The 25,162-nt window shown below is 37.4% G+C and overlaps 4 protein-coding genes and 1 pseudogene across 5 annotated transcripts; all 5 read left to right on the forward strand.

Moving 5' to 3' along the window:
- The first annotated feature begins 61 nt into the window (after positions 1–61).
- LOC18030052 (receptor like protein 42) lies at positions 62–2,966 on the forward strand. The gene has a single exon (XM_006414789.2). The coding sequence runs from the start codon at positions 172–174 to the stop codon at positions 2,779–2,781; it is 2,610 nt and encodes an 869-aa protein (XP_006414852.1). The 5' UTR covers positions 62–171; the 3' UTR covers positions 2,782–2,966.
- A 2,848-nt stretch (positions 2,967–5,814) lies between these two features.
- LOC18030053 lies at positions 5,815–8,503 on the forward strand (annotated as a pseudogene).
- Positions 8,504–9,109: 606 nt separating this feature from the next.
- On the forward strand, positions 9,110–12,328 carry LOC18030054 (probable magnesium transporter NIPA2). Of its 2 annotated transcripts, none has more exons than XM_006414791.2 (9): positions 9,110–9,304; positions 9,948–10,183; positions 10,279–10,335; positions 10,814–10,904; positions 10,995–11,155; positions 11,238–11,365; positions 11,458–11,595; positions 11,681–11,773; positions 11,869–12,328. In XM_006414791.2, the coding sequence occupies exons 2-9, from the start codon at positions 10,054–10,056 to the stop codon at positions 12,067–12,069; spliced, it is 999 nt and encodes a 332-aa protein (XP_006414854.1). In that variant the 5' UTR covers positions 9,110–9,304; positions 9,948–10,053; the 3' UTR covers positions 12,070–12,328. The 2 variants fall into 2 exon arrangements, with proteins under 2 accessions (XP_006414854.1, XP_024005466.1); XM_024149698.1 differs by lacking the exon at positions 9,110–9,304 and adding an exon at positions 9,511–9,840.
- A 10,053-nt stretch (positions 12,329–22,381) lies between these two features.
- LOC18030055 (auxin-responsive protein SAUR15) lies at positions 22,382–22,657 on the forward strand. The gene has a single exon (XM_006414792.1). The coding sequence runs from the start codon at positions 22,382–22,384 to the stop codon at positions 22,655–22,657; it is 276 nt and encodes a 91-aa protein (XP_006414855.1).
- A 1,420-nt stretch (positions 22,658–24,077) lies between these two features.
- Positions 24,078–25,076, forward strand: LOC18030056. The gene is made up of 2 exons (XM_006414793.2): positions 24,078–24,400; positions 24,470–25,076. Exons 1-2 carry the CDS (start codon positions 24,078–24,080, stop codon positions 25,074–25,076), a joined length of 930 nt encoding a protein of 309 aa, XP_006414856.2.
- The last annotated feature ends 86 nt before the right edge of the window (positions 25,077–25,162 follow it).

Below are 25,162 nucleotides of genomic sequence, written 5' to 3' on the forward strand. Positions count from 1 at the left end.
TCGTAAAGTTAAATTTTTCTTAGAGGGAGGCTTGACTCTGTGGAGACTTCGTGTGGAAATATCTTGGAGACTTGAGTCAACTTTAGTTTCCTCCATAAATGTGAGAGGGAATCCAGTGATTTTAGTCACTAACATCACTCGTTTTACCAAACAAAAAAAATTATAAAAAATATGATGTGTTCTTGTTGTGAGAGGAAGGTGATGATATGGAGCTTGTGTTTTATCTTTTGTCTTTCTAACTCAATCCTTGTATTTGCTTCTCCTGATAAACACTTGTGTCGTCCAGACCAGAGAGATGCTCTTTGGGAGTTCAAAAGAGAGTTTTATGTCAAAGGGTTCCACTCCAATGGGGTGGCTGCTGATAAGAAGACAAAAAGGTGGACGAACAACACTGATTGCTGTTCTTGGGATGGTATCTCTTGTGATCCTAAGACAGGCAATATTGTTGAGTTAGACCTCTTGTCAAGTTCTCTCAATGGCCCTTTGAGATCTAATAGCAGTCTGTTTAGGCTGCAACATCTTCAGAGCCTGGATCTTGGCTACAATAATCTTTCTGGTATTCTGCCAGATTCCATCGGCAACCTTAAATATTTGAGGGTTTTGAATCTTGGTGGTTGCCATTTCCATGGAAAAATTCCGTCTTCACTTGGAAATCTTTCCTATCTCACTGGTCTTGATCTTTCCATTAATGACTTCAACGGTGAGCTACCAGATTCAATGGATAATCTAAACCAGCTAACGGAGTTGCGTCTTGGGTCAACTAAGCTTAGTGGAAACTTTCCTAGCATGCTACTCAATTTGAGCGAACTCACCTTGATCGACCTTGCTTCTAACCAATTCGAAGGTATGCTCCCATCTAACATGAGTCGCCTCTCTAAATTGGAGTCTTTTAGTGTTGCTGGAAATTCATTTTATGGATCTTTTCCGTCGTCTCTCTTCATGATCCCTTCATTGTTTTACCTTAGTCTGGGAAGTAACGACTTCAGTGGTACTCTAGAGATTGGGAATATTTCTTCACCATCTACACTTGGATTTTTATCCCTTGTAGAAAACAATTTCAATGGGCCAATCCCAAGATCTATATCAAAACTAGTTGGGCTTTTCTATCTTGATCTTGCTTTATGGAATACAGAGAGGAGTATAGTCGATTTCAGCATCTTCTTGCAGCTCAAGTCACTTACATTCCTTGACCTCTCTTATATCAATACAAGAAGCATGGTTGACTTGAGTCTTTTCTCACATTTCGATTCACTTGGTTATCTGGATCTTTCAGGGATTAATTTAAAAATCAGTTCATCTCTCCATCTTCTCCCACATATAGGGATATTGACTTTATCATCCTGCAATATTGTTGAGTTTCCCAAATTTCTGAAAACCAAAACCAGTTTGTCTTATTTAGACATTTCTGCCAACCAAATTGAAGGTCAAGTACCAGAGTGGTTATGGAGGCTGCCAATGTTGCGGTATGCCAACATTTCTCAGAATTTTTTCAGTGGTTTCGAAGGATCAGCAGATATTATTCAAAGAAGTCAAATAGTACTTATTGACATAAGTTCTAACAGATTCCAAGATCCACTTCCTTTGTTACCAAACAGTACAAAGTTCTTTTTAGGCTCCAGTAATGGGTTTTCGGGAAAGATTCCTAGAACAATATGCGAATTGCGTTTTCTTGATACACTTATTTTATCCAACAACAACTTCAATGGTTCCATTCCTCGGTGTTTTGAGAAATTCAATACTAAGCTTTCGGTTTTGCATCTTCGAAATAACAGCCTCTCTGGTATTTTTCCTGAGGAATCTATTAGTGATCACTTGAGATCACTTGATGTTGGTAGCAACCAGTTATCAGGAGAACTTCCCAAGTCTCTGATCAATTGCACTCGTCTCGAGTTTCTGAACGTGGACGACAACAAAATCAAAGACACATTTCCATTCTGGTTGAGATTGTTGCCTAATTTAGAGGTTCTTGTCCTTCGTTCTAACGAGTTCCATGGGCCAATATCTTCTCCTGGAGTTTCTTTGAGTTTTCCCAAGCTGCGAATCTTTGACATTTCAGACAACCGCTTCATTGGAGTTTTGCCATTAGATTACTTTGCTGGTTGGGGTGCAATGTCGTCAGTCTTGGACACTGTAGATCGTATGCCGAGTAGGTTTGAGGGACGTGACTCTGGAAACTATCGTAACTCTGTGTCTATGACGGCCAAAGGATTGAAGATGGAGTTGGTTGGGAGTGGTTTCACAATCTACAAAACCATTGATGTCTCCGGAAACAGATTCGAAGGAGATATTCCTGTATCCATCAGTTTTCTCAAGGAACTGATTGTGCTTAACATGTCAAACAACGCTTTCACAGGCCGTATTCCACCATCTCTGGCAAACTTGTCCAATCTCCAATCATTGGATCTTTCTCAGAACGGATTATCCGGCGAAATCCCACCAGAGCTCGGGAAACTCACGTTTCTTGCGTGGATGAACTTCTCTTACAACAATCTTGAAGGTCCAATACCACAAGGCACTCAAATTCAAAGCCAGAACATTTCTTCATTTGCAGAGAATCTTGGGCTCTGTGGTGCTCCTCTGCAGAAAACATGCGGCGGAAAAGAAGAAGAAGCAACAGAGCAAGAGGAAGATGAAGAAAAAGAAGAGAAGGATCAAGTGTTGAGCTGGATAGCTGCTGCAATAGGCTACGTACCCGGTGTGTTCTGTGGACTCATCATTGGTCACATTTTCAGTTCATATAAACATGACTGGTTCATGAGGATCTTTCACTATTTGACTTAATCAAAGCATCAGTTGGTTGATGATAACTCTACTTGTTCTATACGCATCAGTTCTTACGAGGGTGGTGGTGTCCCCTTGCAATAATAAAATTCAGTTCTTATGTAGCAACTTTTTTCGATTTTCTTTTTTTAGAATCAGTAATCAGCAATCGTCCGAATATATTTGAATAAACTTAGTTTATTAGAGTTGTTTTTTTCTGTTTCTTAAACTGGTGGTGGAATCGAATCAAAATGCGAACAAGAAGAGCTTTATGGGCATCTGTAAATTACAGGTAGAGTTAGTTGGGGCTTGGATTATAAAAAATGTAACAGAGTATGGTTTTGTTTGTCATATAAAAACGGTTTGGGGTTTTAATCGAATAACCTGAGAAATATAAGGGGCATATATTAAATTGGTGTTAAAATATGAGACGGAGAACGCTTTGTGTCCATTGCAGGCAGGTGAGATTGGTTCAAGAGTACTGTATTACCAAAAAAAATAAAAAAGTACCGCGTTCTCTATTCGTTTATCCAATCAAATAATGTAGAGGAATTTCCGAGATAATTTTTCTTTTATACTTTTGTTTTGAGTTATAATTTCGATTTTTCTTTTTTGGGGCTTGATATTTGAGGTATCTCTGCTTTTGGGTCCAAGTTTTTGAATGAAATCGTGGCGTAGTTCTTTTTTTCAGAAGTTGTACGCTCTTGTTGATGGGTTTTTGATGATTTATCGATCCATTTTATTAAATTCTAGGAGAGAATCTGCACATATACGTGGATCTTGTTTTAATTTATATTTTAAATAATACATTTTTAGAATTTGTATTGAATTTTATTTTTACCATCAATGTTTTTTTCGTTTAAAATGTTTATATTTTCCGATTTCTTCTAGATGATAAATTATTTGTAATCTCTTCCACACCGGTTGTACCAAATAATCCAATTTTTCTCCTACAGTAATGAGGGACTAAAGATCTACTATTTTAATTTATATATAAAAACGTAATAGCTCATAGAAAAATTTACCATTTTGAGTTTTTTTGGTTATATATATTTTATTGATTTCATCTTTTTAAAAATTACTAAAAAACTTTGTATGACATTTTTATGTATCCACTTTTTTTTATTATTATTTTGTAATAATTTTTTATCTCTTTAATCATTTATTGAATATTTTTTGTGTGTTATAATTTTATTAGTTAGAGTTTTATATAAGATTATTTAAAACTTCTTAACTTATTCAGTCTGATAATTTTTTTTCACTTCCATAAAAATTTAATTATACTTTTAGTTTGAAAATATAGTTTAAATCACTTAGAAAGAAGAAATTGAATGATGTATTTCAAAAAGTCTTATATTATATAATATTTATAAGTTTTGATATATTTAAAATAAATTTGAATTTATTTATTTAAATACATTTGCTATACAAATTAATATTTATTAATGTTCTTTAATGCTTTTCCTTTAAATATGATTAATTGTTTATTTCATTAAGATTTTAAATGGAAAGGAGGCGCTTTCTCCAGTACTGATGTGGCAAGCAGATGGAGAAAGTTGGCCAAATTTTATATATAACTAGGTGAATACCCGCATGTAACGTACAAATTTTTCTTTTTAATTTTTTCGACTTTTTTTGTTATATTTCTAAAATTTTTTAAAATATTAATTTAAAATATATATTGAATATTATTTAATAATTTAAAATTATATTAAAATTAATACATATCATTCAATATTTTTAATTAGTTATATCATAAATTTTTGTTTGACATTTACACAAATATTAATTAATAGTCAATTAAAATTAATATAATCATCATTTTATTTGTTACTTGTTAGTATTTTATTATAAATAATCTTAAAAATTAATTTTAACATTTTGAATATTATTAAATAATCAACAGTTATATAAAAATTATATATATATCTATCAATATTTTTAATTAGTTATAACATAAATTTTTGTTTAACATTAATATAAATGTTAGTTAATACAATCTTTTCATATTCTTTAAGTGTTTATATAAATGTTAGTAAATACAAACTTTTCATATTCTTTAAATGTTTTAAAATTTAATATTAAAATTTATTATTTAAAATTTAGTTGACAGGTGTTAACTTCTCCAATGCTGATGTGTCAAACATACGAAGAAAGTTGATTGTCTTTTATATATAAAATATAAGAATGTGAATAATAAAGTGTCTGTAATCCAAAACTGTTTAATGAGTTTATATATCAGTTATTGTGATTATTTCAACATAGATGCTAGTGGTAGGAAAATGGTCAAAAAAAATCTGAATTAAATACTGTGCAGAAAATATTAAAACTACAATACGGTGCTAAATTCTACCTGAAAAACGGATGAATTCAAATTTTCTACCCAATCTATTAAACTGAAACCAAATTTAATATTGAATGCAAATCCGGTAGTCAAACCAACAACACTGATTCAAAAGTTAAAACATCTATAGTTACTGATTTTAGGCAAAGATTAACATTATATTTTAGTTCGAAATTTTTTTGGTACACGAGATTTAGTTCTGGTTTTTTTTTTGGCACTTGTTACATTGATGAGAGCTCATGAGATTAATTAGGTGCTATTTGTTTGTGGAAAAAAAAAGGAGAGAAATAAAAATGTGTAATTTTTGGGTTGTTTGTTTAGGATTTCGATGGGATATAAACTGGTTGATATATTATGTTAGAACGGTTAACCTGAAAAATTGCCTTTGCGGCTTTGAAAAATCAAAGGTATCGTCTGCATAGCGTCTGTGCGTTTAACGTCCACCACACGGCTTGCGGTTTGAATACAAAGGAATCTTGAGCGTTTCAGCGATTGACCACTACACGGCTGGAATTAATTGCATTTCTCAAGGTTAGTTTTTTTCCAAGAGGAGACTTGACTTTGTGGAGCCTTCGTTTATGGAAACTTAAATATCTTTGTGGAAAATCTCATCTTGCTACGGGACAGGAGACTTGTTAAGTCAAGCTTTCATTTCCTCCATATATATCAAAGACAATCCAATGATCTAGAGTCACAAGCATCACTCGTTTTGCACCCAAAAAAAAAAAAATTAGAAAAAACAAAAATATGATACATTCTTGTAGTGAAAGGAAGATGATAACATGGAGCTTGTGTTTAATCTTCTCCCTTTCTAACTTATACTTGTTTTTGCTTCTCCTGCTAAGCACTTGTGTCGTCCAGACCAGAGGGATGCTCTTTGGGAGTTCAAGAGCGAGTTCTATGTCCAACAGTCCCCTTTTAGTGGGATAACCGGTGATGAGAAGACAAAGAGGTGGAGGAACAACACAGATTGCTGTTCGTGGGATGGTGTCTCTTGTGATCCTAAGACGGGCAAGGTCATTGAGCTAGACCTCATGAACTGTAATCTCAATGGCCCTTTGAGATCTAACAGTAGCCTGTTTAGACTACGACATCTTCAGAGCCTGGAGCTTGGCAACAACAATCTTTCGGGTGTTCTACCAGATTCTATCGGCGAACTCAAATATCTAACGGATTTGAGTCTTGGTGGTTGCAAATTCTTTGGAAAGATACCTTCTTCAATTGGAAACCTTTCTCATCTCACTAATCTTGATCTTTCTAGTGGTTTCACTGGTGAAATGCCTGATTCGTTGGGGAATCTAAACCGACTAAAGGAGCTGCTTCTTGTTACCAAGCTTAGTGGGAAATTTCCTTATGTGCTACTCAATTTGAGTGAGCTCATTTGGATCGACCTTCGTTCTAATTTTGAAGGTATGCTCCCATCTAACATAAGTAGCCTCTCCAAACTTGAATATTTTAATATAGCTGGAAATTCATTTTCGGGGTCTGTTCCATCGTCTCTCTTCATGATTCCTTCGTTGGTCCGCCTTCACCTGGAAAGAAATGCTTTTAGCAGTATTCTTGAGATAGAGAATATCTCTTCATCATCTGGACTTGGATCTTTATCTCTTGGAGAAAACAATTTTAATGGGCCAATCCCAGGATTTATATCAAAACTAGTGGGACTCTGGTTTCTTGACCTCTCTTTTTGGAACACAAGGAGGGGCATGGTCGATTTCAGCATCTTCTCGCATCTCAAGTCACTTAGGTTACTTGACCTGTCCTATCTGAATACGAGAAGCATGGTTGACTTGAGTCTTTTCTCACATCTCATGTCACTTTCAAGCTTGGATCTTTCAGGGATTAAAGTGAAGATCAATTCAACTCTCAACCTTCCCTTGCCCATAGAAACCTTGGCTTTATCATCTTGCAATATTGTTGAGTTTCCCAAATTTTTGAAAACCAAAACCAATTTGTCTTATTTAGACATTTCTGCCAACCAAATTGAAGGTCAAGTACCAGAGTGGTTATGGAGGCTGCCATTCTTGCGGTATCTCAACATTTCTCAGAATTCATTCAGTGGTTTCGAAGGGTCAGCGGATGTTATTCAAAGCAGTGCAAAAACAATGCTTGATATAAGTTCAAACGCATTCGAGGATTTTCCTTTGTTACCGAACTCTTTGATGTTCTTTTCAGGCTCTGATAATGGGTTCTCAGGAGAGATTCCTAGGAGATTATGTGAATTTCTTGCTCTGGATACACTTGTTTTATCCAACAACAACTTCAGCGGGTCTATTCCTCGTTGTTTCAATAATTTCAATACCACTCTTTCCATCTTGCATCTCCAGAATAATAGCCTCTCTGGTGTTTTTCCAGAAGAATCTATCAGTGATCACTTGAGATCATTTGATGTTGGTCACAACAAGTTATCAGGAGAACTCCCCAAATCTCTGATCAACTGCTCTCAACTAGAGTTTCTGAACGTGGAAGACAACAGAATCAGTGACAAATTTCCATTCTGGTTGAGTTCGTTGCCTAATCTACAGATTCTTGTCCTTCGTTCCAACGAATTCTATGGCCCAATAACTTCTCTTGGAGATTCTTTGAGTTTCCCGAAGCTGCGAATCTTTGACATTTCAAGAAACTACTTCACTGGAGTCTTGCCAACGGATTACTTTGCGGGTTGGAGTGCAATGTCATCGGTGGTAGACTTTGTAGACAATACACCAATTAGGTTTGCGGGTCGTGGCTCAGGATACTATCATAACTCAGTTGGTCTAACGAACAAAGGATTGAATATGGAGCTGGTTGGGAGTGGTTTCACAATCTACAAAACCATTGATGTCTCCGAAAACAGATTCCAAGGTGATATTCCTGAATCCATCTGTTTTCTCAAGGAGCTGATTGTGCTCAACATGTCAAACAACGCTTTCACTGGCCATATTTCACCATATCTAGCGAACTTGACCAATCTCCAATCACTAGATCTATCTAAAAACGGATTGTCCGGCGAAATCCCACCAGAGCTCGGGAAACTCACGTTTCTTGCGTGGATGAACTTCTCTTACAACAATATTGAAGGTCCAATACCACAAGGCACTCAGATTCAAAGCCAGAACATTTCTTCATTCGCGGAGAATCCTGGGCTATGCGGTGCTCCTCTCCAGAAAACATGCGGCGGAAAAAAAGAAGAAGAAGCAACAGAGTATGAGGAAGATGAAGATCAAGTATTTAGCTGGATTGCAGCTGCAATAGGGTATGTACCTGGTGTAGTGTGTGGACTCACCATCGGCCATATTCTAGCTTCATATAAACATGACTGGTTCATGAGGATCTTTCACTTTTCTAGTTAAGCTTATCATTCCGAAGAAGAATTGTCCCCTTGCAATAAAACTTTTGTAATAACTTATCAACGTATGTTTGAAATCATATCAATGTTTCTTTTTACGACTGCAAAATCTTGTGGTATATATTTTCAGATTCAGGTTTGATGTGGTATTTAAGAAAGTAATATTTTTTATTTTTTAATATTAAGTTGAGAATCCAGAGAGACCATAAAATCGAATTTTCTGAAAAAAAAGTTCTTAATTAATTATATTTCAAACCAAAATTTGGGAACTGTTGTGGTTTACAAAATTCGAACCGGAACAAAATTACAAACCGAACAAATAAAGTTGAACCGGAACTTTTCTCAGCTCGTCCACTACTCTACGGTTAAACGGCGTTTGGACGACGGAGGTGATTCTCCGAAGGTAGCAAATGTGCGGTTCAAATTACCTAACCGGACCCATTTTTGGGACCCCGGTTTAGTCTGTAATTTCGGTTTAATTATTAAACTATATGAAACCTTTCAACACAAAAAAAAAAAAACAGAAAAATGTTGAACCGAAACGGGGCCTAAATTTAAAATGTTGTATATCTGTAACTCTCTCTAGTGTGGTTTGTTTCAAAGTTTCCAATATTTTCGTTACATTTCTCAAAGTTTCCAATATTACTTTCTCAAAGTTTACTATCTCTCGTCTCGTCTCTCTCTCTGTCTCTTCCTTTTGCTTTCGTTTTATTTTTTTCAGATTCAGTTCTCCAGCAACCAAAACAAAAGAACCCTAATTTTTCATTACCTTTCAATAGCACAAAATCATTATTACGTCTCAGAGTCGTATTCGTCTTCTTCCACATTGTTGATTTTTGTTTTGGTGTACGAAATTAGAACCAATGAAAAAGGTTAGATACGATTCGAATATTCTATTGCTACTTCTAGCTCCAGATATTTTATTTCAGCATTACCTTTATATAATGTTTTTTACTTCTTGCTTTTTGCTTTATCGAATTCAATTTCCCCCACAAAATTTGTTGTTTGTAATGATTGATATCGCGTATGTTGATGATTCGTGTCATATTAGAGGATTTTTGATTAACTCTTTGTCTGCGTGTTCTTAATTTCTTATTACTACGAATATTTTATTAAATCCGACGCGTGCGTAATAGTTTAATGTGGGCAAGGTAACGTATAAAAAGCGAGTTTCTGGGTCTTAATTTTTTGGGCAAAATCATAAACAATTCGTGAACAATTGTAAGATCCTAGATTTTATGTTTCTTGAGACATCTTTTGATTTTTTGTAAAAAATTGTCTTTTTCCTTTCTTTCATATCTGAGTTTTGTTTTGTCTGTGTGTGTTATTCTACTTGCGCCATTTGTCTGGTTATCGATTTTTCTGCTACACAAAAACCCAGATTTTCTTTTTCAGAATCACACGACTGGTGTGGGAAATTGCTAAATTAACCATGATTTATAATTATTAAACACTGTTTACTGTAGTGGATTTACTCTGATTCTTATTTGTTTTATGTTTGTTTTTTGTTTGTAGATGCAGTAAGCTATCTTCAGCCAAAAACTATCCTGGATTTTTTCATTGTTAAACAACTTTGAATCATCTTAATTGTATATAAGCAAACTATAAAATATCATACAAGATGGAGGAGATGTCAACTGATAATATACATGGAGTCATTTTAGCTGTGTCTTCTAGTATATTCATTGGTTCTAGCTTCATCATCAAGAAAAAAGGTCTCAAGAAGGCTGGTGTAAGCGGAGCTCGAGCAGGTTTGAGCTGTTACTTAATAGTCTTGCTCTTCAAAAATCACTCTTCTTGTTTTAACTAAATTTTGCTTTCTTTATTGTTTCTTTGCTGTGATTAGGTGAAGGAGGGTATGGATACTTATATGAACCTTGGTGGTGGGCTGGGATGATAACAAGTAAGCTTGTGAAACTATGCTGCAAAAGTTTAAACCTGTTTTCTAGCTCGCTAAAGATGTTTACATGTTTAATTGGTAGTTTTTCAATCAGAAAGCACATAACTGATTGATAAAATATGAGTTCTTGTTTGCTTCGGCATGTTTTGCATCTTATCACCATGAATGGTTCATGGAAGACTTATGGTTTCCAAGATACTATTTTTAGCTCTTTGTCGAATGGTTAATGGAAGACCTATGGTTTCCAAATATCATGGTTTTAGTTTGGGCCATCATGATTCTGTATGACAGTAATATGATAGCTTGGACGAGTAAACATCATTAGATTGATCTGAAACCTTCTCCAAAATCGACTGTTAAGCTGTTTCTTTGGGAATAAGAATATATAAACAAGTTAAAAAGCAGATTCTGTTGAATTGTAAGACAGAGATGGAGATTGGTTTTGATAATTGATAGGGACTGTGTTCCCAATTTTATACAGTGATTGTTGGGGAGATAGCAAATTTTGCAGCTTATGCATTTGCACCGGCTATTCTAGTGACACCTTTGGGAGCTCTAAGTATTATTTTCAGGTATCTGTATCCACTATGCCTATCTTTCTTCCCTCTGTAACTGCGTGAAACAAACCTAAGTTTCCTGAAAACAAAAACCGTGTTATGCAGCGCAGTGCTTGCACATTTTATTTTGGAAGAGAAGTTGCATATGTTCGGTATACTTGGCTGCGTCCTCTGTGTTGTTGGATCTACAACGATTGTTCTACATGCTCCTCACGAGCAAAATATTGAATCGGTCAAACAAGTATGGCACCTAGCTACTGAACCAGGTATATATTTAGCTATTAAGGTCCTTTTGCTTCTCTATAATTGGACTGAAACATGATCTATTGCTTCAATATTTGTAACCAGGTTTCCTTGCATATTCTGGTGTGGTATTGGTTGTGGTGCTTGCATTGATCTTCTACTACGAGCCGCGTTATGGGAAGACGCATATGATAGTATATGTTGGGATTTGCTCCTTAATGGGTTCTCTTACTGTACGTTTTCCATCATTTTTCTTGAGCCCATCTCTTACTACTATATCTCCTCTCGCTTCTAAATGAGTGTCTTGGTCTCTTTTGCGTGTTAGGTTATGAGTGTTAAAGCTGTGGCCATCGCCATAAAGCTGACTTTTTCCGGGATGAACCAGTTCAAGTACTTCCACGCATGGATTTTCATTATAGTAGTGACCATATGTTGCATTTTGCAAATCAACTACTTGAACAAGGTGATTACAACAAGATCTTGATATTAAGTTTTTACCAGTAACAAAACCTCCATAGTTTGTTTCATCTTTGTATTCATATGTGCAGGCTCTGGATAATTTCAACACTGCGGTTATATCTCCAGTGTACTACGTTATGTTTACAACTTTCACCATCTTAGCTAGCATGATCATGTTCAAGGTAAAATGCGGTTTTCAAGAACTGAACATAAACTAAAGGGATTCACCATTTGTTCATAAGCACATCATCATCATCATCATTTGGTTATGGTACAGGATTGGGCTTCTCAAAGTGGATTGCAAATTGCGACCGAGCTATGTGGCTTTGTGACAATTTTATCAGGAACTTTTCTTCTCCATAAGACAAAAGACATGGGAAACAGTGGTAGCTCGCGTGGTGCCACATCTCACACGCCTAGAGACACTCCTGTTTTCATCAACTCAGGTTCCACTCGCAGTTCCAATTCCAACCTCTAGCCCTTTTTATAATCCCACGGCTCAGATGGTAGATCATCTGACGGCTTAGAACGAGGCAACGCGAACAACTAAAGCCGCAAAGAGAGCTTTTTTGAGAGGGAGGTGATAAAAATAGCAAATGGGTTTTAAAGGCATACTCTGTTTTTTGGGAGGGGAAGGTTTAGTGAATGATTTGTTAGGGACAATATTTGATTGATTGCTTAATGTTCTTTTTTTTTTTTGTGGTTTCCCATATGAGATATATAGGAATTTTTCAAACACAGAATTAAGAATTATAACTTTTTGTCTTACTCTCATTTTGTGTTGGCTAAAGACTAATCAAGAACACATAAACTTTTGTAAGTCGATCCAAATGGCTTTTCTTTTTTAACCAAAAAGCTTCGAGCCTAGACTCTAATTTCCTCCAAGCTATGAGCAAAGCATGTTGGTATATAGTCCCCCTCGTCTTTGCCTTTTTGGTGCTTGAATTGGGACCTTCCCCAGTTTGGGTAGCCATGATATATGGTGGTTGAACCGGGTTCGGTTTCATGATCTGCCAAAGAAATACTTTGGTTAATCAATGGTTGAACCGAGTAACCAAAAGCCGGTTCCTGAATGACTTCCTTGGCAGATCTTGAAACTAGAACGATATGGGGAACCATATATATATTTCTCTCTAGCTTTCATCGATTTATATTGCAATTTAACCGTTAGGAATCTCAAAAGAGATTTGATGAGACGAACAGTTTACCAAAAAAAACGAAACGTGTATCAAGTGTTTAAAATCAAGAACAAACTCTGTTTATAAAGAATAACTCTCTTTATTATGTTTAGAAAATCTCTCAAAACTAAACACCAAAATATGTATTTCTCATTGATGCAACTTCATCAATGACTTACATATATATAGTGTTACACTACAAGAATGAGGGGCTTTTCCGTCGAATTATTTACGACGATTTTTAGTCGTCGTAAATTTACGACGACATTACGTCGTAAATTTACGACGACATAACGTCGTATTTACGACGATCAAAAATTTCGTCGTCGAATGTAAAAAATAACCCTCGTAAAATCGTCGTAATGTTACGACGATATTACGACGAATGAAGAACGAATTTTATTTCGTCGTAATATTGTCGTAATATTTACATCGATAATACGACTAATTGTCCTTTATCTTGTAATTGACGTAAAATCAATGTAAATGTGATGTAAATTTTATTTCGACGTAAATTTGATGTAAATATGCAATGGTAATATGTTGGTAACCAAACAAAAAATTCTATATATACCCTTTCTTCTCTCATTATTCCATCAACCCAAAAAAACATATAAAGACACAAATTTTTTGAGTCTTTGAATGTTTAAGTAAAATTTTTAGTAGTTGAAATTTATATCAAATTTCAAAAACAAAAAGTCAAATATTTGTTTTTGAAATGTCTATATACGATCTACGAAAGTGGATGTATACGCCCAAAAATGGTGATGGGTCGTTGACTGAAGACTTCAAAAACGGATTGAAAATATTCATGTACCAAGCCGGTCTTATGCAAACTGTAATTGAAAGCGGCAAAATGTATTGTCCTTGTGTGAAATGCAAAAATAGGAAACATATTCCTATTGACACTGTCTGGCAGCATTTATTGAATAGAGGGTTCATGCCCCAATACTTTATTTGGTATCAGCATGGAGAGGGATATGGTCAAAGTAGTGGTCAGATGGCTGCACGGAGTAGTAGTAATCATCAAGAACATGTGGATTTTGAAGCGTCCAATGATTATCAAAGTAGTCAAGTTCAGGGTGAAGATCATGATAGGATGCATGAAATGGTTATTGATGCATTTCATGAAACACATGCTGATACTGTTGAGGAGCCCAATGCAGATGCGAAACGCTTTTATGATATGTTAAACGCAGCAAAACAGCCTCTGTACGAGGGATGTAGGGAAGGTTTATCAAAATTATCATTGGCAGCTCGGATGATGACAATAAAAACTGATCACAATCTATCTGAAGTTTGCATGAACGATTGGGCAGATCTTATTAAAGAGTATTTGCCAGATGATAATTTGGCTGCTGAAACGTATTATGAAATTCAGAAGCTGGTTTTTAGTCTTGGATTGCCTTCTGAGATGATTGATGTTTGTGTTGATAATTGTATGCTTTTTTGGAGAGATGATGAGAAGCTTGAAGAATGTCGTTTCTGCCAAAAGCCAAGATATAGACCGCAAATTGCTGAGCGTAAGAAGATTCCTTACCAACGAATGTGGTATCTTCCTATCACTGATAGGTTAAAAAGACTATATCAATCTGAACGGACAGCTCCGTCGATGAGATGGCATGCGGAACATTCACAAACAGATGGCAAAATGACTCACCCGTCTGACGGGAAACCTTGGAAACATTTTAACACCGTACATCCAGACTTTGCTAGGTCTAAGCGAAATGTTTATCTTGGTCTTTGCACTGACGGGTTTAGTCCATTTGGTATGTCTGGTAGGCAATATTCATTATGGCCTGGACCATCGGACCAGCAGACGCAGGGTCAGTCTTCGGCTCCGGTAGTGCAGACGGGAAACGACGGTCCAGCAGCGACAAGCGGCCAAGACGGAGAGCCTCCTCGTGACGTCGATCTCAACCTCGACGATTACGAAATCACATTGTAGATTAGATTTTTTTGTAAAAAACAATTTGTATTAAATTTTTTCTTTTATTTATAAATTATTTTCGAATTTAAATTTCAATTTAAATTGTTTTTTTTCTATTTTTAATTTTTTGATTATTTTAAAAATTCATTAATTAAATTAAAATCGAATTAAATAATTAATTTATAAATCGACGTAAATTCGTCGTAAATTTACGTCGATCTAACGTCGAATATTTAACGACGGATTTACGTCTAATATGTTTACGTCGGATTTACGTCGAAACTTTACGACGAATTAACATCGACAATTAAAAAATTAGTTTCCCTTAATTGAAATTATTCGTCTCCTAATCGTTGTTAAATTGATGTAATTTTACATCGATTTTACGTCGTTCTTATGATGGACTTATTTCATTGTACTTTCGTTGGAAAATTTACGTCGCGTTTACGACGAATAGTTTCCGACAATATTACGACGATTTTCCTGGGTTGGTAATTTTACGACGATTTCTGTTTTACGACGATTGTTTTTTCGTCGTTAATTCGACGTAAATGCTCTTTTACGTCGATTTTACGTCGATATCTGCCGACGTAAAACCCGATCTTTCTTGTAGTGTTAGGACAACTTTCCTAAACACCTTTTCCTTCTATTAGAACTAGATACTGTAACTCATAATCTAATAAGGAAATATTCCAAAACCCTATCTAATTAACTTAACCGACTTGTTAAGCAATATGGGCTTTGGCCTTGATGTCGATGCTTACTCAACATTCTCCCTCTTAAGCTTCGACTTGATCTTGGACATGTCTTGGACTCCTATTAAGCTTCTCATTTCGTTGAACTTGATATTCGCCAGGGCCTTGGTAAGAATGTCGGCCTTCTGCTCAACTCCCGGCACATGCTCCACATCGACTAACTCCTTCTCAATGCACTCTCGTATAAAATGGTAGCGTTTATGAATATGCTTGCTCTTACCATGAAATACTGGGTTCTTGGTGAGTGCCATTGCTGACTTGTTGTCAACCTTGATGACAATATGCTCAGTCTTCCACCCTTTGTTCTCGCTCAAAAGTTCTTGAAGCCAAATAGCTTGTTTAGCCGTCTCTGTTGCTGCCATGAACTCAGCTTCACACGAAGACAGAGCCACTGTGTCCTGCTTCTGCGAACACCAATTGATTAGTGAGGAACCAAAGTAGAAAATATGTTCGGTGGTGCTTCTTCCATCGTCCGGATCAACATTGTGACTGCTGTCACTAAAACCAATGATCTTCTTTGTTCCTCCATGACAGAACTTCAAGCCAAACGTGACTGTCCCTTTAAGATACCGTAGAATGTGTTTCATGATGTTGCCATGCGACTTGCAAGGACTCTGCATATACCTGCTAGCAACTCCAACAGAAAAAGCCAAGTCTGGTCGCGTGTGTAACAGATACCTTAAGCACCCTACATTCCTTCTATAACACGTAGGATCGATCTCTTCTTCTTCTTGAGCCTTTGAAACCTTTAATCCGAATTCCATGGGTATTAAGGTCGGATTGCAGGTCTCTAAGCCCGCCTCTGCTAAGATCCTTCGTGCATAGCCTTCTTGCTTGATTTCGATTCCATCCTTTTCTTGATGAACCTCGATGCCATGGTAATAAGTCAGCTTTCTAAGGTCTGACATCTCGAACTTAGTTGCCATTCCTGTCTTGAACTCACTTATGACCTTCAGAGTGTTGCCTGTGACGAACCAATCATCCACATATATAGCAACAATCAATAATGATCCTCCCTCTTCTCTGCGATACACTGAGCTTTCCTTGGAGCATCTTATAAACTTCATTCCTTTCAGGATTTGATCTAATTTCGTGTTCCAAGCTCTAGGAGCTTGCCTTAGGCCGTATAAAGCTTTTGAAAGCTTGTATACCTTCTGTTCTTGTCCTTTTATCTCAAATCCTTCAGGCTGTTCAACATAGACGTCTTCTTTTAATTCTCCATCTAAGAATGCTGTCTTCACGTCTAAGTGATGAATCTCCCATCCATGTGATGCTGCCAATGCTATCAACAGTCTTATGGTTTCTAATCTTGCAACAGGTGCAAATACCTCATCAAAATCGATGCCTGATTCTTGTACATATCCTTTAGCCACAAGTCTCGCCTTGTACTTGTTGATAGTACCGTCTGCATTCTTCTTGATCTTGAAAACCCACTAGAGACCAATGATCTTAGCCTCCCTTGGTTTATCAATTAAAAACCATGTCTTGTTTTTGTTGATAGACTCTATCCCCTCTCTACATGCTTGCCTCCACTTTAATGAACCTTTCGCATCCTTAAAGTTCCTTGGCTCATGATCTATTGAGAGTAGCAGTCTTTCACACTCAATCGCTGCTTGCAAGACAAAGTCATCCAGATACCCTGGCTTGCGTATCGGACGAGATAATCTTCGAAGCGGCTGCTCTGTATCAGCTTCGTTAGGTGAATCTTCTTCTGCATTATGATCTGCTTCAGGTTCGTTGGTGTCGCTCGACACCGCTGATGGTGTCGCTCGACGCTCTTGTTCATTAGTGTCGCTCGACACTGCTGTTGGTGTCGCTCGACGCTCTTCGATTCCTTCACCTTCAGCATCATAAATTATTACTGCAGGTCCTTCTCCTGCATCAATAACTTCACCCCATCTCATCTGAAACATCCCTGGATCCCTTCCTGATCCATCTCTTGGCTTGTTCCAGTTCCAGCTTGCCTTTTCATCGAAAACCACATCTCGGCTCACTACAATTCTCCTTGTCTCTGGATTATAGAGTCTGTACGCCTTGGATCCTGGCTCAATCCCAAGGTGTACGAGCATCTGTGACCTATCATCCAACTTATTAAGATTTGCAGCTTCCACCTTTGAGTATGCAAGACACCCAAATACTCGTAGATGCCCTAAACTTGGTTTCTTCTCTCGCAAGCATTCATAAGGAGTCATGTTCTTAAGAGCTCTTGTAGGTACTCTGTTGATTACATATGTGGTGTGTCGAAGTGCTTCTCCCCACAAGTAGTTAGGTACCTTCATAGACTTAAGACTGCTCCTAGTCATCTCCATTAGGGTTCGGTTTCTCCTCTCTACAACACCGTTTTGTTGTTGTGTGTAGGGAGCTGTGAGATGCCTCTTGATCCCCTTTGATTCGCAGAACTCATAGAACTCCCTTGAGGTAAACTCTCCTCCTCTGTCTGTTCTAAGAGTCAATACTGCTCTTCCAAGCTCCTTTTCAACTAGCTCCTTGAACACTTTGAACCTCCCATATGCCTCACTCTTCTCCTTTAACAAGATCGACCACATGTATCTTGTAAAGTCATCTATGATAACAAATATGTATTTGTTACCTGCGATGGTTGGTGGCGAAATCGGACCACACAGATCTGCATGTAGAAGTTCCAATGGTCTTGAAGCTCTGAACATTGTTGCCTTAGGGAAACCTTGTCGAGTCTGTTTTCCGACTAAACATGACTCACACAATCCCTTTTCATCTCGAATCTCTGGTAGATCATAGACCATCTCCTGTTGTGACATAGCTTTCATGGTCTTAAAGCTTATATGTCCCAACCTTGCATGCCATCTCCAAGTCTCATCCTCTATCCTTGTGTTTAGACATATCGGCTTTCCAATCTTCAGGTTGACTTTGTAAAGTCTGTTGGGCGACCGTATGACCTTCACCAAGAGTCTTACACTTGGATCATGGAGAGTCAAGTAATCCTGCCTCATTCTGACATCACATCCGCCTTCAGTAGCTTGCCCCAGACTCAGAATGTTGCTCTTCAGTTCGGGTATATAATAGATATCTGATACGAGTTTCTGCTCATCCGTTTGCTTTGAAACAGAATCGATCCTTTTCCAGCTATTCCCACGCAAGAGCCATCTCCAAACTTCACTTTGCCCCTTATGTTTTCGTTGAGCTCAGAGAAGAATGCCTTGTTGCCTGTCATGTGATTACTTGCTCCATTATCTAGATACCAAAGTCCTTCTTCACCTCCTTTGTTTTCATAGTTCTTTGGTATTAGATTCTCCTCATTCAAAAACACCAGCTCATGCATATAAAGCGCTTCATCAGCTTATTCTGTCTCCACTTTATTGGCCTCCTGTGTCTTTGTGGTCGTTCAGGACAGGAAGATGCAAAGTGTCCAGCTTTATCACATCGATAACAAATCACCTTGGACCGATCCTTCTTGTCTTTTGTTTGGTTCTGATTTGTTGATCGATCTTGTGAGCTAGACCCTCCTCTGCCTCGTCCTCTGTTTCCTCTGCCTCCTCTACCACGTCCTCTCCCTCTCGAACTGGAACTACTTTGCTCTGAGTTTGCGTATAGCAGCTTCCCTTGCGTATCACCTTGATTCTCTTCATCGTGAATCCTTTCTTCATACGCCTTAAGCCTTCTACTATATCTTCGTAACTCGTCGTCTTTAGATCCAACACCTGCTCGAGAGAGGCGATGATGTGAATAAACTTGCTTCTTGGCAAACTGTTGAGAAACTTCGTCACAAGTTTTGATTCATCGATGGTTTTCCCTAGAGAAGCCGATTTTGAGGCTAGCTCAGATAACTTCCCTGCGAAGTCATCTATCTTGTCCAACTCGTTCATCTTGATCCTCTCGAACTCGGACATTAGGGTTTGAAGCCTTGCTTCCTTGACACGATCAGCTCCTAGGTTTCGTGATTTGATCGCATCCCATATCCCTTTAGGAGATCCTTGTTCGCCGACTTGCAAAATAAGAACTTCCGGGATAGATTGAAAGAGAAGCCCTGTTGCGATATCATTCTTGTTGGAATCGGTCGAACCAGGTTCGATCGTCTCCCACACCTTATGGATTCGCAGTAGAACTCTCATCCTCATAGTCCACACCGTGTAATTTGTCGCTGTTAGCATAGGGCATTGGATCGCAGAAGGAACGCTCTCCTTCGCGTTAGGGTTAGGGTTTGCAACGATATCTCCCATGCTTGGATATATCGCAGGTCTCAATGCTTCACCCTAAGCTCTGATACCAATTCAAGTGTTTAAAATCAAGAACAAACTCTGTTTATAAAGAATAACTCTCTTTATTATGTTTAAAAAATCTCTCAAAACTAAACACCAAAGTATGTATCTCTCATTGATGCAACTTCATCAATGACTTACATATATATAGTGTTAGGAAAACTTTCCTAAACACCTTTTCTTTTTTCTATTAGAACTAGATAACTCCTAATCTAATAAGGAAATATTCCAAAACCCTATCTAATTAACTTAACCGAATTGTTAAGGAATATGGGCTTTGGCCTTGATGTCGATGCTTACTCAACATGTTTTATTGGGCTTTTTAAACCCATGTCCAACTCTTCTAATTAGTATGATATTGTCCGCTTTGGGCCAAACTGACAAAGTCCACACGTATTTGATTTTGGACTCTTTCCCAAAAGGCCTCATACTAGTTAGAGTTGGACATTACTTATATACTAGACCATATTAGTCTAAACTTCCGATGTGGGACTTTGGATTGATTCCCAACAATCTCCCCCTCAAGCCAAAGACCATATAACTCTTGATCTCCAACCTACAACGATACTTAGTACCATTTTGTACTTCTTAATCGCAAGGTCATCTTGAGTGTTTCTCTCCCATACCAAATATTCAGTACAATCTCACTTCTCCAGGTCTACTTTTCCTTGACCTAGGCTCTGATACCATTTATTGGGCTTTTTAAACCCATGTCCAACTCTTCTAATTAGTATGATATTGTCCGCTTTGGGCCCAACTGACAAAGTCCGCACGTATTTGATTTTGTGCTCCTTTCCAAAAGGCCTCATACTAATTAGAATTGGACATTACTTAAATACTGTACCATATTAATCTAAACTTCCGATGTGGTACTTTGGATTGATTCCCAACAGTGTATGTTCTGAAAAAGAAATTAAAAGACTAGTTTAGTGAGTTGTAGATAAAATGGCACATGGTATTGTCTTATGAGAAGTTTTTTATTATGCCATTTTCCAAACAATAGACCGGACAAAGAGACCTAATAAAGACTTCTTTTTTTGTTCTGGTGATCATCTTCCGTAGTGTAGATGTGATTAAAGAAGCAGACAAGTGAAAATGGGACATGAGATTTGGGTCGATTTATATTAATTATTAAATGTGAACTAAAATTGACTTTCCCTAACTAAACAAACTTCCACGACTCTTCTTCTACCATGTTTTTTCTCCCATGTGATCTTTTTCTTTCACTCTTCTGGGGCCATCATTAATGCAGATTACTTGCCTAAGAACCACTTTTAATCTTCTTTTGACCTCTCCACAAGACTCAAAAAGGGTCTTGAGACAAGACGTATGCCCATAATAAACACCCGTACGTACTTTGGCCTGACCTCATTCGTGAAACCAAAAAAAAAAAAATTCTATCATAAATGATATCTCTTGGGTAGATATTTTGGGATTTTTTGTTAAGTTCTAAGATATTTTGAATCGGTCTAGGCTTAACAATTGTTTTGAGTTGGGTATTGTATGCGAAAACGACCATGTTACTTAATGTGTTTGGATGGGTTTTTTCTTATCCGATCTTACGATATCTTGATTTCATCAGTTCGGATAAATATTAGATAACATATATCACAAAAGCCATATTCACGAATAATGTTTAAGTTTGCTATATTCACGTTAATAAGTTCAACATTCACATGTTAATTACTCGAAACATGCATGTTAAAAAGCAATATCGAAAATCATCACAAAAGCAATATTCACGACTAATGTTCAAGTTTGCTATATTCACGTTAATAAGTTCAACATTCACATGTTAATTACTCGAAACATGCATGTTAAAAAGCAATATCGAAAATCATCACAAAAGCAATAAGACAAGAATGTTTGAAACAGATTAAGCCTAATTCGCATCATGGGAGACTACACATATGACGAGGGATTCACCTTGTGGTTCACCACTAGTCCACACAAAGCAGCATCAAATTTCTTTGGAATCGCAAACTCAATAGGTTTTAAATGATCAAGTTTGTAACACTTTCTATAATTTTCGAACAAAAATGCCATACTATTTTGGTTTGAATAAATTCTACGTTTAATTCAAAAAGGAAAGTCATCATAAAACCATGACATATAACTTAGAAGTCTGTACTAGTATGTCCATATGTTATTATCCGGGTTCAATCCGCGTATATTGCATGTGGTTGACAAAAATAAAAATGAATATATCACATAGATAAAATTAAGGGGTGTTATACGCGTTACAACAAATTCTATAGCTCGTTATTAATTAATGTTCTTAGGTCAATGTGTACACTCATCCAATAAGTCAAAAACATATCAGTCTTGGCATTAATAGCTGAAGACAGAACCAACGTAGCCATTGGCCACATGCACGTAGCCATGTAGGGCACACACTACTTCTCACCACCCCAACATTAGTTAACTACAGCTTCCTATAATCCAAATGCTTTAACTAATCTGTTTGCCAAAACCATGTCTTTGTAGGTCACACACTACTCATGATGTACATAGTTTTTTAGAGATTTATTATTGAAAGATTTCTTAAGTTCACCAATATATAGATAGACCTACATTTCCCTTTGGCTAACAAACCAAACTCAAACCTTCTCTCATCAAACAAGATCAGCACATCTAAACTTGAGCCATTTATTCAGAGCTTTTTTTTTGTTGTTTATTTCTAATACTAGAAATGGCATTCTTGAGGAGTTTTTTTGCCACCAAGCAAATCATTCGCCGGTCTTTTACTACTGAATCATCCACGCCGAAAGGATTCTTGGCTGTGTACGTTGGAGAACATCTGAAGAAGAAGAGGTTTCTTGTTCCGGTTTATTACTTGAACAAACCATCTTTCCAAGCTTTGCTGAGGAAAGCAGAAGAAGAGTTTGGTTTTGATCATCCAACTGGTGGTTTGAGTCTACCATGCGACGAAGCTTTCTTTTTCACTGTTACTTCTCAGATTCATTGAGCCTGCACAAGAATCAACTGGTTTAGGAGGCAATAAACTTTGTAAATATATTACATTTTTATATTTGAAGCTATACATACTGATGAGAGAAATAATTTGACATATAGTTATCAAAATAATTATTTGACCTAAATCTTCTGCTTTCGATTTCCATATTCCAGTTTCTCCATTGATATTAGATGCAAACCAATTGCAAACGCTCTTTGTCTCAGCAACATAATGATGCATAAATTCCGAGCATGGTTGGTGACTATGTTTCAACAAGGCAGTTAACAAAATTTGGAGCAGTTGTAAAGAAAGGCGTTTGAGTTATATTCTTATGCTTTGTTTTTAATTATTTCATAATGTTTTAGAAGAGTTATCTAGTCAAAAGTATAAAGAAAATGATATGAGCTGATATTTTTATGGGCACTTAAACACAAAGTCATAACAAAATTTCGGAAATTCACCCAAAATTCTTAAAATCACTTAAATATTTGCAAAAATCCAAATCATCAAATAATATAACTGTGGAATTCAATTGGAATTGAAGATTCACTGTCAATTATCTCCACGTTGGATGATGAACCATTATCACAGATCTCAAGTGAAATTCTACAATTCTATGATAATTGGTGGTGGTCTATGATTATATTCGGGGTTTCTTCGATGATTTTCAGTGTTCTCTCTCTGCAGGATAAAGCATTTAAGGGCATCATAGACATATTTAAGGGCCGGCTCTGAGGTAAAACCTGATAAAGTATTTTCTTTGGGCGCCAAAATATATTAACATATTTAAAGGCATCTATTTCCAAAAGTTAGCAGTGGTGTAGTGGTTTTATTCACGTTTAATCTTCTAGAGAAGAAGGGTTCCATACTGACTTGCTTCTTTTTTAAAATAATATTATGTATCATATGAGCACACATATGGGCTGTGCTTTGGGCATCAAAACATGATAGGCCGGATAGTTTCTAGCGGTGTATGAGTTCGTCTCTTAATCTTCTTGCTCTGGAAAGAATCACCATGGAGGAGACAAGGATTTCAGCCAAAGATACACATTTTTGTTCGCAAAAGATCAGAAGATTATAAGAAAAGGAAAATAACAGAGTACATAGGAAAAGTATCATTAAAATATATTCGGAAAACCACATATTTTTCCTTGAAACTATTATATAGTAATAAATTCATCCGTGTCATTTTTTTTAGAGATAGCTGCACGGCGCTCTAGGGTTCCTGGAAAGGCGATTCTGCATCTCTCCTCGTGAAGCCCAGATCTCGCCGCTGCCTCGCTCCGCTACCGTCTCTCACTACCCTGTGTGCCCCTCACGTCCACCATACGCTTGTTTTGCATTTTCCTTACTGTACTTTGCAGTTTTTTTTTCGTCGCTTCTTCGTAGTTGTCTCCATTCCCTCCGTTGCTTTCTTGCACCGCATGCCTTAATGCTTCGACGATACTCTCGCGAGGAGAAGGGCAAGGACATCGCCTCGTCGCACCGCTGGATTCGCGATCCCCCGATCCGCCTCCTGGATGAAGCCAACCCGGATTTGATCGAAAAAAACCGACTCACGCTGATCGGAAGAGTCCTTAACCCAAGTGTTCAAAAGCCAAAAGCTCTGATCGGTTTCATGCCTCAGGTATGGCGTATGGAAGAGAAGCTTGTGGGACGGGATCTCGGTCCAGAAAAATTTCAGTTCAAGTTCAGATCAGAGGAATATCTTCAAGCCGTTCTCAACGAAGCGCATTTCCACTTCAAACGGTGGATGTTCGTCCTTCAATGATGGGAACCAGTCATTTCCGACTCCTTCCCCTCACTGATTCCCTTCTGGATCAGAGTACACAGCATCCCTGCTCACTGCTGTACTGAGAACAACCTCAAGGCAATAGGTAATGTATTGGGGATTTATGTGTCTCATGATATAGAAGAGGCGATGGTTAGAGTCCAAATTGACGCTTTGAAACCCCTAATCAAGAAGAAAGCCATTCAATTCCCATCAAGGGTGGAGGTATCGGTTGTGTTTGAATGCATTAGGCTGGAGAAACATTGTTTTCTCTGTATGTTGCTAGGACATGAGAAAGAACACTGCCCGCAGCTCGCCAAATCTCGAGACTTTGACCCTACTATCTCCCATATCAACAACCTACAAACGCTACAGCACCTGGAAGATGATAGCCATAAGAAGGAGGAGAGAAGGAACAAGCCTTTCTCAACTCGTTTGGAGCTTCCTAAACAGGCTCCACCGCGTCAGAATATCTCTCCCTCTCTCCCTCCTCGTGCTGAATTGAATATCTCTGCTAATTGGAATGTTAATTACCGTGCTCAGGGTCACTGTGCCCAAGGTCATCACCAAAGTCTCTCTCGCTCTCCTCCCCGTAGGCTCTCCGGATCACCTCCGCGACTATCCTCTCGCTCACTACAGCGACGATCACCACCTCGATGATACTCTCGCTCACCTCTGCGACGCTCCACTGACAAGTATCATGTGCCACCAAACTCCAGAGTTGAACCTCACGATGATCGCCGCAG

The sequence above is a fragment of the Eutrema salsugineum genome, unplaced genomic scaffold (assembly GCF_000478725.1).
Source record: "Eutrema salsugineum unplaced genomic scaffold, Eutsalg1_0 scaffold_1, whole genome shotgun sequence".
In the NCBI taxonomy this organism is placed as follows: Eukaryota; Viridiplantae; Streptophyta; class Magnoliopsida; order Brassicales; family Brassicaceae; genus Eutrema; species Eutrema salsugineum.